A 14,434-nucleotide genomic window follows, 5' to 3' on the forward strand; every position below is an offset into this window, starting at 1 on the left:
GGGGGGGGGGGGGGGGGGGGGGGGGCAGGGCTGTTCTCCTCGCACCAGCCCCGTTGAAAGGAGGCAAATCAGGAAACGCAGGGCTTAATTCTCTACTTCTCATAATCCTCCACAGGAGCCAAACCCCCCCCCCAGCCGGGTCCAGGACTCGCGGCGCCGCTCACCCACCAACGCTGGCACTGGGGCACTGCCAGACTGGGGGTTCACACTGGATCTGATGCCAGCAGAGCCCAGAGCATCACTGGGGTTTCTCTGGGGTGCAGGGTGACAGTGAAGGAGGGTCAAGGCCAAAAGGGGGGGTGCTCCTGGTTCCCACAGCCTGTCCCCTCCCTTTAGCTGCTGCCAGCAGCGCTCCTGGAGCTCCCGGCGCTCTTGGAGCCCTCGTGGCCAATTCACACCCAGCTCAAATTGCTCAAGACCAAAGGCAATTACAGGTTTGGGTTTGTTGTTTTCTGATGGCGGGTTAGATGGAGCACGTTCCAGAAACCACCAGCACTGCTTTTCCAAAGCAAACCTCGGGACAGGGCAGGAGATGTGGAGCGGCGGATCCACGAGGACACACAGGCTCCTGGCATGGGAGCCATTTCCCAAGCACAGCCCAAAACACCCTGGGGTGTGGAGGGACCTGACCGTGGTGCTTTTGTGGGAACAGAGGCCCTGAGCCAGCCTTGCTGCTGGCAGCACCAAATGACCACAAAGATAGTGGGATTCTTTCTTTCCCGGGATGAAAAACACAAAGCCAGGAGTCCTCCAGGACCTCCGGGAGCCAAGGTCCTGCTGCCTAATTTATCTCCAGCAAAGCTCTGGATTTCCTTTTGCTACAGCTCCCTGAACATGGACAGAGCTGAGCCAGCAGCTACTGCAGGAGGGAGACCAGAGACATCAGCACAGCAGGAGCAGTCCCACCCCATCCCACAACCTCAGGGACGGGGCAGGAAACCCATCTCTGCTGAGAACTAAGTCAAACGTCCTTCCCTCTGCCCTCAGAGGGCAGAGTCTGTCCCTAAGTCAAATGTCCTTCCCTTTGCCCAGTGGTGGCAAAGCCCAAGGCAGGGCACACTCTGAGCCCCAGGGGCCACCTCGGTCCCACATTTCCAGCTCCCTTGGCACTGATGGTGGGGTGGCATCACCACCTTCCTGCGGGTTCAGGGACATTCCTCAGCCTGGATTACCCCAGTTCAGCTCTTCACAGTGACCAGCAAAGCTCTTTCTGGAGGCTGAGGGCAGTTATCTGCTCAGGAAGCGAGAAGGAAGGGTGACCTGGTCAGGAAGCAAGAAGCTTGCCTGGGGCAGTGCTGGGGAATGACACCAGTTAACACCTAAACACCCACTGGGCTGTATTTTTGGCCTACCCCAAGGACACACATTTGGTTTTCTCATTGTTCTTTTACCACCTGAACCCAAACCCACAGTCCAAACCCATCACCACAATAACCACAGGAGCAGCCTCCCCTCACCCCAGGGGCTCGGCAGGATGACATTCCTGCTGCATTCCCACACTGGCAGCACACACCCACATCCAGCCTTCCAATTACAGCACTTAATGTTGTGTTTATTAATAAATGACTCTAGTTTTCCTAACAGGATAACCTGCAAGGGCTTGTTGGCAGAACAGGGGAGGCCTGAGCCCTTTCTGCAGCTGATGGGTGAATATCTGGCACTGCAGGATGAGACTGTGGCATCTCCAGAGGTCCTGGGAGCACATCCTGCCCTGGTGCAGGGAGAGGTGGGAGGACCACGGCTGTCCTCCCCATCCCAGGGCATCCAGAAAGCATCACCCAGGGAGATGAAGCCCCATTTCCAGCATCCAGGGGTCTGCAGGATCATTTGGAGCCCCATGTTTGCACCTCCTCAGCACTCCCTGGCCAGACCAGGGGCCACCCCACACTGTCCCAGCACAGTCTGGCACCAGCAGGGACCAAATCCCAGGGGGAGGGGGACAGGTAATATATGCAACAACTAGACCCCCAACCAGGTCACACACCCCTTCCTCCTCCTGGGGCCAGGACCAGCTCCTCAGCCCACTCCAGATGGTTCTTTCTTTCCACCCTGGGAAGGTTTTATCTATGTTTTTTTTGCGGGGGGACACAGGACAGATTCAGGTATAAAAGGAGCCATTTACTGCAAGCCCTGCCCTTCCTCACCCCTTTCCAAGTACTTCACAGCCTGTTTTCCTTTTCCAATCAAGAAAGAAAACACTCAGTGAGCAAGACTAGACACAGAGAGAGGAAACAGTGGGTTTGCTTCACCATCCAACGCAAATCATTCCAGGTATTATGCAAGCCACCCATTCCCACTGCAAACAACGGCATAATTTCACCTTCCCCAGAGCACAAAGGAGCCCTCACACCATGGGCAGCCTCTTTGCAAGCCTGGAAACTTGAGGGGAATCAGGGCAGGAGTTTAAGGGAACAACTAAAATCCATCCCAAAGGAGTTTTCCTGCAGTCAGTGGGTTTCTCCTTCCAGCATCCCAGCTGGGATTCCCCTTTAATCCCTTGGGCCACCTCCGTGGCCAGTCCCCCCCTTTTCCACAGGCTCCTTCCTCAGCTGGGCTTCCAGCTCTTACTGCTCCCCAGAGCACAGACGTTTAGATCATATTTTATATGGAAAACACTAAAATGGGATCACACCTTTTAAAAAGATATTTCCACCTCGCTGCCTACAACCAGGCTCTGCCTCTCCCTCCCCCTCCCCACCAGGCTTTGCTATCAGGCTTCTCTAAGCCTGTTTAATTGAAAAAATGTGATTTAGGCTAATTGACAGCAGATGAGTTACACGGCTAAAAAGCAAGGGAACATTTGATCCAGTTGATTTATGGCAGCAGGGAACCCACCATCCCAAGCCTTTGCATCCCACTTGCAGCCCCACTGCCAAAACAGTTCAGATGGCAACCAAAAAAAAAAAAAAGTAATTAGTGTTTAATTTCTTAACAATTTTTTTTTACCTTCCTTTAATTGCTCTACATAAAACTGTCCTAGAATTTTACAGCCCGGACCAGTCCTCTTTGCTGGTTTTAATTAGGGTGAGGCACGGCTGGCACGTTAATTTGAAGAGGAGGGGGAGAAGGAACGTCAGACCACGTTCTGGGAAGGCTGTGCCATTACAAGCACCCAGACAACACCAGCAGAGCTGTGGGGAGCAGGACCAGTGCTCCCAGTGAGCAGCAACTGGGGGAACTGGGGAGGACTCATTGGGAAGGTTTAACTCGGTGCACCAAAAAAAAAAATCACCCTGTTAGAAGGGAGGAGAGCAAAAAAAATCACCCTGTTAGAAGGGAGGAGAGCAAAAAAAAATCACCCTGTTAGAAGGGAGGAGAGATCTCTCCCAGCAGGAGAATTTCCTCTCCTTGGAGGCAACCAAAACCCGAAGGCTTAGAGGGAAAATGGGCTTAGCTTTGAGTGCTGCCCCAAGCAGCTTTGGGGCTAATCGGCATTCCTGTGGGATTGGGGCTGGATGGAGGCTCCTCCACCCCACAGCCCTTCCTCCAAGGGGTTCAGCACCACCCACAGCACCCTGAGCCCTGCTGAGCCCCAAAACACCCACCCTGGTGGGTGACAGAGAAGCAAGAGTCAGGTCACTCCTTGCAGGACACCAGAGGAGAGTTCCTGTGCAGGGGGTGGAAAACAGGAGGGAAGATCATGTGGATAAGCAAGAGGTGGAAACTTTGAAAGACTAGAGAAATAGTTAAGAAATACCTGAGAGAGGGAAATACACCCCTTTCCCATTATATCTTCTAAGCTTGGCCCTACTTAGAAAACCTTGGGATTCCTGGAAAGGATTTTTCCAGGAAAAGACAAAGGATTAGCCCCTTAATGAACAGACAGCAGGCTGGGATTTGCTCAGCTGTGTTGTCTGACAAATGAAAAAAACCATAATCAGCTATTTCATTCCTGGTTCAACCCTCTCCACACACCAAACCCCATGGCAACATCACACCGAGGCACGAAACCCCCCACCCCCTTCAGCCCCAGATTGCACAGCCAAGTCCAACGTGGAGAGAGCAGGAGAAGAGGTTCAGCCTCACCTGCCTCCTCCAGCACCAAGAAAACTGCTCAGGGTCCCAGGATCCCGTGGCTGCTTGTCCTGCAGAGCACCATCACATCTCTGGGGCTCCACCCCTGTGGGGAGCTTTTAACTGACACCGGGATTGGGGACACCTGGAGGGGGTTTGGGAGCTCCCAGGAGATCTGGGGTCAGGAATTGCCCCCAGGTGCTCAGCCTTAAGCAAGAATTAAACGAGTGAGAAAAGCTGGGTGTAAAGCAACCCAAAAAGTGCATCTGGCAGGGGCTCAGAACAAGACCTTTAAGGTCTCTGCTGACCCAAACCATTCTGTGGCTGGGAGGTGACACCCATAAACTCTTAAAAACTAAAAAAAAGGCAGTTTTAGAGATGGTTAATGATGAGAGAGTGACTGAGAACCAACCCCCTCCTCAAAGAGCTCGGGGGGATTTAGCCGAGGGCACATGCTGGGTTGGTTTAGTGGTGGCCCTGGCAGTGCTGATTGAACATTGGACTCGATGATCCTGAAGGTCTTTCCCAGTCTAAGTGGTTCCATGACTCAGAGAAGCCCAACCACCCCCAGCCCAGCCGGGACGGTGTTTGCTGGAAGCTTCCCAGTGTCCCCATCCGTGTGGCCCTGCAGCATCCCGGCAGGATCCATCCTGCACACACCTGCAGCCACGGCCTGACACTGCTAAGCTGTCAAAACAAACAGGGGAAGAAGGGCCCAGCAGCCCCCCAGCCCAGAGCCACGGGCTCAGGACACCAGCAGGGGCTGCAGATCCCCCCCGAGCCGGGCAGCAGCTCCAGCAGATGCGTTTTATGGGCCCCGGAGGGAAAATAACATCCAGACAAGCATCTCTAACTGCCTGTAAATACACACCAGATGATGCAGGGCCAGATGAAATGGGGCAGAAATGGGATGAGAATGGAAAACTGGAAGTGGGGGGGATGGCTGGGTTTGGTCTGTGCTCCCCCAGCTGCTCACCTGGTCTCCTCCTCCTCCTCCTCCCAAACCCTCCCCATCCCAGCTGGACTCCACTCCCCCTTGCTCCCAAGCAATAGGATGAAAGCAAGGAAGGGGCCTTCTGCCCACTGAGCCTTCTATGGAACAGGATCTTCACATTAACAAGCTGAGGAAACATAAATCCAGTTTCTCCAGACCATCACTCCCATCTGTTCATCCCCAGCCTCCTCAGGAGCCCTGGGGCACATCCCTGCCTCGAGCCATCCCTGCTCCCAGCACCACCTGCACCTCCAGCCACGCCTGGGGTGGTCTTGGATGGTGTTCCCTGGAGCTGGAGCTGGCTCAGGCTCTGGGATTATCCTGCAGGGAATTACTGAACTGCAGGGGAATGGTTTTAAGGTGAAGGAGGGGAGATTTAGATTGGATATTGGGAAAGAAATTCTGCCCTGTGAGGGTGGTGAGGCCCTGGCACAGGTTACCCAGAGAAGCTGCCCCATCCCTGGAAGTGTCCAAGGCCAGGTTGGAGCAACCTGGGCTAGTGGAAGGTGTCCCTGCCCATGGCAGGGGGTGGAACGAGATGAGCTTCAAGGTCCCTTCCAACCCAAACCATTCCAGGATTCAACGACAGCAGGATCACGTGTTACCCTTTACAGTGAAAACAAGCCCAGGGAGCTCTCACCTGCTCCAGGTTGGCCCCACAAACCCAAACACCAGCTGCAAACTGTGCCAAGGGCACGGGGTGGGTCTGTACACACCAGAGGGGAGCTCACCCGAGCGGGGACATCCCCAGGTCAGGGCTGGGGAGGCTGAGGCACAGCAGCCCCGGGTGCTCAGCCCCTGGCAGGATCAGCCCTGAGCCAAAGGGACACAGAACTGGTGCAAAAGGAGCCCCCTGAGCACAACTGGCCGAGCACAGGGCACCCCCTTATCAGCACCCAGAGGCGCCAGCACAGCACACAAAAGGCAAAAGGCAGCCCCCGGGCCGGCCTGACTAGTCTTAATATTTGCATTTGGCAAAGCAAACTAATAAATCCCCGTGAGCTGGTCCGTGCTTCCAGTTTGTATTTACTAGGAAGAGTGAGGGGCAGGTTTTCCTGCTGGTTCCCCAGGTAAACAGCAGGGCAGCCCCACGCCCTTCCCCTTTAACAGCCTGGCTCCCTGTTTGCTCTGCAAAGGGGGGCTGAGGGACTGACCCACATGAAAAGCACGAGGCCTTTGAGGAAAATATTAGTTAGGAACTGCAAAAAGTCCAGGTTGGGTCTCTGGGATCCCCTGCTCCATCCCTGGATCTCTCCCTGGATCTGTCTCTCCCAGTGCTTTGCATCAGGTGCAGAGGGTGGGAAGGGGCACACAGTCCAGGGACATGAAACAACAGGATTTAAGGGGAAATAATTTGCATTTCAGTGGCTTTCAGAGCAGGAGGTGTGTTAGGGACGGCTCACCAGGCCACACCATCAGGCAGTGGTGGTTAAGGGCTGCAGAAAGGGAAGAGGGAAAGGACAGGGGAGAGCTTTTCTGCAAAGCAAAGGCATTAAACTCTTGGTCTGGCTTTGTTAGGGCAGAAGTTTCCCAAAGCACTGGTTTCCTGTACAATCCAAGCTGTCCCCCAGGCAGCCCCGGGACAGGGCCCTGATGTAAGTGTGGCTGAGCCAAGGCAAACGGAGAACAACATCCAGCACTCACAGAGCCAAGGCGGTTTATTAAGAAATTTAATTGTTTCTCAGGGTGACATTTCCCCCCGTGGTGACGTTCCCCTCGCTGCTGTTTGGAATCCCCCACTCCTGCTTCCCAATCCCACCTGGGCTGGGCTCCACGTGAGTGCTCAAAGACCCTCCTGAGGGCACCCAGAGCACAGGATGAGCCTCTGCCAGGCAGTTTTAAACCCCAGGGCACCGCGACCACCAACTCAGCTTCTGCCCTGTGGCTCTTCCAAAGGCCTCCAGTTCCCACCACGGGCATCAGCGGGATCCAGCGCAGGTCCAGCCGTCCTCAAAAAACACCCAAAACCCAAAAAGGCACCAGAAAGAAGAACAGAAAGGTAAAAAAAAAAAAAAGGACCAAAAACTCCACAGCTGGTTCCTCGGAACTGGGGTCCTTCACAGAGAAAAGCTCTGAGCTGCTGTTCGGCCCCAGAGCACTTGGCCACCCATCCATCCATCCATCCATCACCAGCACTTCCCGCAGGGATAATTTCCAAAGCCCAGCAGAGAGCAGCTAATTAAGACCTTCAGATCTGTGTGGTCAACACTGGGAGGAACCCCCCCCTCAGCAGGCAGGGGCTGTGGAGCCCAGTGAGGGCACAGCTTTGGGGGCTGTTGTCGGCGGGTGTTGAGGGAAGGACCTCGCACAGCCCCCGATGCTCCAACGCTCCCCGGCGGGCTCAGGGCGAGCTGCTGGTCCCCGGGTCCCTCTCCCTGGGCTGCAGCTGAGGTGCCCATCCTCGGGAGGGTGCTCCTGGCTGTCCTGGTCAGAGCTGCAGCACCTGGGCTGTCCCCTCGTGCAGGTCCCTGCACCCCGAGCCTTCAGCACGGACCCTGCGGAGGAAAAAGACGCCGTTAACGGAAGGTCCAGGCTCGCAGGCAGCTGGATGTGCTGGAGCAAACCATGATTCTTCTCTGTCACCAAGTTTGGAGCACTGTGTAAAGGAGGAGATGCAGCCCCAGCCCCAAGGCTGGGCTCCTGTGGGATCAGGAGGCAGCAGATGGGGGTGCAGGACAGCACAGGGGTGGATAAGAGGCAGAGCCGGGGGCTGATGGAAGAAACCCAAATGGCCATTTCTGTGCACAGACAAAACAATTCCCAGAACATCTGGGAACGCAGAGGAAGGGAAAGCAGCTCATCCTGCCTGTGTGCACGTGGGCTGCCTCACCCAGTCCAAGGGATGTGCAAGTCATGGACTGAACATCCCAGCACAGAGCCGGGACACGGGGACCACCGTGCGAGAGCCAAGGACTCCACGGGAGGAGTGCCCATCCCTGTGCCCATCCCTGTGCCCATCCCTGTGCCCTCACTGCTGCCCTGGGCAGAGAGGGGCTCCTCTTCCTGACTGTCACAGAGATTTGGAAGGAGACAAGGAGAGGAAAACACAGTCAAGAGAGCAGAGTGAGAATGGATCTCATTTATCCCTCTATCCATAGGGTCTCCACCCACAAGCTTTCAAATCAGCTGGAGGATTCAGATCCCACTGTTAAGCGTGGCACAGGCAGCTCCCATTTGGCTCAGACAAGCTCTCGGCCCATGTGGGGAATTAAATCATTTGCTCTGCTCTTTGATTCCCACCCTGTTCGCTCCATAAGATCATTAAACAGCTTTTCTCCCCAGCAAACCCTTCCTGACTCCCCATCCTGCTCCAGCACCAACCAGGGGCACACGGAAAGAAGGGGAGAGGTTTGTCCTCGTTTTTCGTGCCACACTTATCATCTGTTTGCCTTGGACCTCAACAAGGGATATGCAAGCAAGACTGGCACCTCCTGGCCCAGACACCACCCCCTCAGCAACCCGGTGTGGAAGCACATACCAGCCCCTCCAGCTCCTTCTCCAGGGGAAAAAAGCCTGACCACCAGCCTTGGGCTTTCGGGGAAGGAGCGAGCACAGCGTCCCCCAGTTTGGAGAGCTCTCTGCACAAGTGTCCCTGGCTCTTGTAAATGTGTTAAAAAATAAAACCCTTTAAGAGCTTCCAGATGTTCTGTTTATGTTGTGGTGTTACCCAGCTCCATCCTCGAGAGGCCAATCCACAGCCTGATGAAATGGCAGCAGCCAGGGGAAGGCAGGGGGGGCGGAGGAGGTCCCAACTCTTTTCCTCCTCTTTCCCCCAACTTCTCCTGTTAACTCTGGTGCTGCTGGGAAACACGCTGGGAGCAGCTGCAAATCCTGCCCCCTGCTCTGAGCATCTGCCTGCCTCAGGAGCATCACTGAGCTTTGCAAGGCACTAACCACAAATTCCCAAATGCCTTGGGGGACCACCACAGCAGGGCCTGGGACAGGCAAGGAGCTCAGACACTGGTGGTGGTGGCGGCACTCCAGAGGCACCCAGCGCCCACCAAGACAGTTCAGAGGGACCCCACAAAAACCACTGGGGTTTGCAAGGCACTAATCCCGACTTCCCAGGTTCTGGGGATCGCTGCACAGCGGGATCTGGGACGGGCAGGGAGCTAAACTATTGAGAGTGGCACCCCAGAGGCACCCAGTGCCCACCCAGAAGGTGCAGAGGGTCCGACCCCACCACGTCCAATCCACACCCACCTCAGCGGGCCACAAAGATCTACCAAAAACCGAGGCATGAAGGGCCCCGAGCCTCGTCACCCGGGGTGTAGCCGCACACCCGGCCCGGGACTCTTTGCACAGGGCGTTGTTGCAGGTCCAGCGCTGCTTTTGAAGTTCCCCCGAGCCGGGAGCAATCAGCGCTCCATAAAGGGCGATACCGCAGCGCTGGGCGCAGGCTCTGATGTGTTATCTCCCCTCCCCGGCGGGGCGGGCAGCTCTGCGGCTCGTTTCAAAAGCCTCTCAGTGCCCGCACATCAAAGGCGCTTCCTGATGCCCCCACCCCGGCGAAGCCTTCGGGCCGGCGCGGTCCCTTCCTCGGGATGCGGCCGCGCCAAGTGATGGGGCAGGAACGGCCACCGCCGCAGAGATGGAGGCACCGGGAACACGGGCGATGGTGGCTGCTGCAGGATGGTCCCCCTGCCCACATCGGGGGCATCAGCGCGTCCTTACTGCGTGACTTAGGCACATTGTCACCCTTCAGCGGGGAAAGGAGCCCAGGCAGGTTCAGTGGCATGTGGGCGCCCCGGTTTAGCCCCACGCCGTGGGACACAGCGCGTTGTTTTGTCCCAGAGACACCCCCAGTGAAGGACCACCCTGCCCAGACCCCACTGACCTGAACGAACCCCACTCAGGACAAACCTCCCCCAGCACTAAACCTCCCCAGACAGCACCACCTCAGGTGCAAAGTGTTTTTTCCCCTCTGCCTCCCACGTTCCCCACGCTCCCCAGCGAGGCATCATCTGCTTCCCTGTGCCCCGGGAGCAGCAGCACAAGCCAGGCCACACACTGCGAGCCCCGAGGCCACCGGTGTCTCCTGGACACCAGCCCCCGCACCGCTGTTCTCTCCAAGAGCCCACCACAACATCCCGGGAGAGCAGGGGGGAGGCAGCAGGCGCTGGAACAAGGACACGAGCTGCCTCCACACTCAGCAGCATCCCGGGAAAGGGAGTGCATCCGTCCGGAGCACACGCAGGAGGAGCTGCTGAGCCTGCAGCGGGAAGGACGATGGTCTGTGCATTTAGAGATGGGGATCTGCCTTCTCCCCGTCCCCCCAAAACACGTGTTTTCCGGGAGCAGAGCAAAGAGCAGGAATAGGAGCGGGACTTTTGGCTGTGGCGGACGGGAGCGTCTACAGCACCTACAGCATCTACTGACAGTGTGAGCACAAACTGCGTGGGCAGCAAAGGCAAACAGGAAAGGAAACCAACAGGCAGGGAAACGATCCTGGCAGCGCTCCCGTTATGGCTCACACACCTCCCTGCTGCTCCCTCTCCGGGTGTCCCTCCCTCAGACCCCTCGCCCTGCTCAGACATGCCCCAGTTCCACTTCTACTGTCAAAATGCTTCCCATCCAAAGGGCTGGATTTAGAAAAATGCAGCCAGAGAGCCACAGCCTGTTTGCAGGAACCGGTCCCAGCACAGCTGCCTTAGCACCTCGTGGCACTGCCCCTGCACACACATCCCAGGCAGGGCTCGGTCTGGCCCCGGGGAGCCCTGACAAGTCCCGGTCTGTGGAGGGAAACTGGGACCTGGACACATTGAGGGACCTCCAAAGGGATGGGACTTCCAACCTGCACAGGGATGGGACTTCCAACCTGCACACCGTGGTTGGCCTTATCCCTTCCAAACAGGGAGCAGGGCAGGATGGAGGTGAGGGGCAGCAGGAGGGACTCTGGGGTCGTGCTGTGCCCGTCACACCCAGGCAGGGATTTGATCCTGGCTTTAAAGCCATTCCCATTCAGAGATGCAGGTTTATCCACATGCCCCGACGTGCCTGACGACCAAAGTGCTCCTCGGTGAACCCAGCCACTAAAATAAAGTCAATGAGGCAAGTGGATTAAAGAAAAGTAAAAAAGCAAAAGATCTGAGGGAGATGAAACGGCCCCGTTGAGTCACAGCCTGTGCCTGCCAACCCACGGTGTCCTCCTGAGCCTGGCAGCCTCCTGCACGGGGTCCCCTGCCACCACTGTGCCCCCAGAGTGAGCAGCCACCAGGGCAGGTCAGGGCAGGGTGTGACCCTTGTGCTGCCGAGGGGACTCATCCATCACTCTCTGCTTGTTTCCATCACTCTCTGCTTGTTCACACGTGTCCCACCTCACATGAGGCTCCTCACAACTCCTTCCTTCCTCCCCTCCTCCTCCCCGCACAGACAGAACCCCACACATCAGGCCAGCTCACATCCCCAGCCCAACCAGGAGGTGACCAGGGGTGGGAATCTGGGATGCTTGGGGAAAACATTCTTGCCATGCTGCCTGTTCCATCACCAGCACCGTGAGATGTGCTGCATCATAGAGTCATGGAATGGTTTGGGTTAGAAGGGACCTTAGAGATCATCTCATTCCACCCCCTGCCATGGGCAGGGACACCTTCCACTAGCCCAGGTTGCTCCAAGCCCCATCCAACCTGGCCTTGGACACTTCCAGGGATCCAGGGGCAGCCACAGCTTCCCTGGGTAAAGTCAGGGGGTCCTGAGCTTTGCTGCCTGATCTATAGTGGAGTGCCAGGATTGGAGCAGGTGTCTCACTCCAGGAGGCTTTAAACTGGCCATGAAGGAGCCCCCAGGCTGGGTGCAGCCCTCTGACACCACTGCAACACCACTGAGCCTTCTCCTTAAACCACCGGGCTCTGCTGCCAGAGCCAACCTAATTCCCGGAGTTTCAGTTCAAAGAGATTATCTCCATTTACCAACCTAAGCATGAGACACAAGAGCCCTGCCAAAACCCCAGACAGCCTCAGGAGAGGTGTCATTAAACCTCCTCAGCCAGAGGAAGCGAAGCAAGTGGTTTGTTCCCAGGCCGCCCTTTCTGGTAAGGTGTTAATAAATAACCGCGGCCCAGACAGGTGCTGTCAGCTCTGAGTCACAGACCTGCCCCTCCTGAGTCACCAACACACCATCCCTGCCACCAAACACCCACCCTGCGCCCCACAGGGGGAGAGGGGATGCTCAGGGCTGGGCAATCTGGGGGTCAGACGGTGTGAGACCCCCTCTTCAGCCCAAAAATAGCACAGAAGAATCGACACCTGGAAAAAACTTGCAGGCTTGAGGTGCAGCAGGGAGAGTTTGCAGGAAGGGCCCCTCCCCGCCACCACAGCAGCATCCTGCTCTGCAGAGGTGTGGAAGGCAATGGCTGTGATGGCCAGGGATAATCCCAGAGGATGGGGGCCCAGGAGAGATGCCAGGGATGCGGGTGAGCACTGGCAGCAGCTCAGTCCCGCTGGGATGCACTCGGAGCACGGCATCCCCTGCTCCCAAAGCGTCACCCCCAGCACCAGCTGCAGTTCCCTCCTCAAATACCAGCCCTGACCAACCCACCCGGACCTGAGTGCAGGTGCTCACCCCAAGGAAGACTAAAAATAGAACTTTGAAGCCCCCAACAGAAACACCCCCGAGGACTTTCTCGCTCCCACGCTCCAACCTGTTCTGCGTGTGCCGCCTCCCTCTCTGGCTCTTTCGAGCAATTTTCCCCCTCCTTCCCCGCAGGAAAAGGCCAGGGCTCCTTCTTGAAAGCCATGTGTCACTTGGAGACTGACAGGCAGGTGAAAGAATGAAGAAAGTCCCATTCTCCTTCATTTTTGCAGCCCGGTGATAAGCAGGGAGCGATGTCAGGCTGGGCCAGCGCGGGCTCCGGGAGCGGCTGCCGCAGGTTTCGGGAAGGCTCTGGCACCCAATGACAGTTCTGCTCCTTTATTAAAAGCATCCCCACAGTGATAAGCCTCTGACAGGCTGATGGATGGGCCCGAGCAGCAGAACGATGTTCCCTGAGCACGAACTTTGTTTATCTCCCAGCGTTTTTGCTTCTCCTGCCGGAACTCCAGCAGCCCCTGCTGTGGGCAGATGAGCAGCTCCCCTTGGTTTCTGTCATCAGCAGGAGCCCTGATGATCCATTTGATCCCTGGACTCTTCCAAATGAGCAGGAGGGCTCTTCCCCCTCTTCTTCTCACCCTTCTTCTCCTCCACCTGCTTGCTGCACCAGCAGACGGAGGAATGCTCTGCAGCACCTCTTGCATCCAAAAAAAGCTGAGCAGGGATGGATCTCCAGGATAAAAAGGATTACAGGGGGGTACTGTGCTCATTCCCACACCTCTCTCCGCTCCCATCCTGGTGCAGCACAGCACTGGCTCACAGGATGGGAAAAGCACTGCAAAACCTCCATGTCTGGCTCCACGGTGATGGGTTGGGCTGTGCCTCCCACAGAGTCCCACCCCAGGGATGAGCTCTGCTCCCCACGGCCTGGGGATGCCCAAAGTCCTCACATGTGGGGTCAAGGTGTTTTCTGGAAAGCTTTGAACCAGGGAGTGATCCCAAACAAGGATGCAAAAGCCACACTGGAGTGGTGCCCTGCCATCACCCCCTGCCCTCTGAGACCGGTTCCCCTGAGGATGGGAGGAAGGGAAGGAGGAAAAACCATCTGGCTGCACATTTCTTTTGCAGCTTTGAGCTGATTTCTATCCCTGGGGATTACCAATTTAAGCAGTGTTTTTTCCTGTTCTGACCCTAAGCTGATTAGTTCTCTGTGCCCCCCTTCTCCCCTCTCTCCCCTCCTTCTTCTTCATGAAAAATGAGGATGTGGAATTCCGGTCAAGTGCCAAGGCAGAGCTGACACAGCCACCCAGTGCAAGCAGAGCAAAGGGAGATGCTCCCCCAGCCCCACAGGAGGGATCCTGCCTCACTATGGAGCTCTAAACCACAGCTTTAAGACCTTTATCTTCTTATCCAAAAGGAACTGATATCCCTGAGGGAGGGGAGAAGCCTCCCCAGCTGGTCAGGGCGAGGCAAATCACACCAGCATCACTCTCCCAGCGCAGTGGAAACTGCTGGGACCAGAGATGCTGGTGGGACTCATCCAAGAGCAGCAAAACTTGCCCTGGCACGATCCAGCTGCGCTCCCTGAGTGCAGGAGCCTCCTTTTCCAAGTGCCATCACTCCCAGCACACCACTGGTGCCACAACACACCAAGGTTTGCTGCTCCTGAAGGGAGGAACTGGGGAGGCTCAGGAGTGGGGGACGCAAAAAGTGCAACTCTTGGGGAGTCCCCAGGGCACCTCCATCCCTCAGTCCCCAGTTAATTTCCCAAAATCCCAGAGCAAAGCCAGCCCAGATTCAGGTGTGCCAGAACCCGTCCCACCCAGGCACAGGCACAGCCACCACAGGAAAGGCCGGAACACACCCAGCCCTATAAAAAGATAATTATACAATCCACGG

General features: G+C 56.6%; 1 protein-coding gene across 2 annotated transcripts in view; it reads right to left on the reverse strand.

The window, feature by feature from the left end:
- Positions 1–6,747: 6,747 nt before the first annotated feature.
- Positions 6,748–14,434, reverse strand: part of LOC113971458 — a 54,056-nt gene continuing 46,369 nt past the window's right edge. For both annotated transcript variants that reach the window (XR_003535555.1, XM_027691423.1), the window contains exon 3: positions 6,748–7,503. Coding sequence is in view for 1 of the 2 variants with exons in the window: in XM_027691423.1 (XP_027547224.1) it covers positions 7,437–7,503 (67 nt within the window). In the remaining variant the exon portion in view is untranslated. The remainder of the gene's footprint in view (positions 7,504–14,434) is intronic.

Source organism: Neopelma chrysocephalum, unplaced genomic scaffold (assembly GCF_003984885.1).
Source record: "Neopelma chrysocephalum unplaced genomic scaffold, ASM398488v2 Primary Assembly neopelma1_84, whole genome shotgun sequence".
NCBI lineage: Eukaryota > Metazoa > Chordata > Aves > Passeriformes > Pipridae > Neopelma > Neopelma chrysocephalum.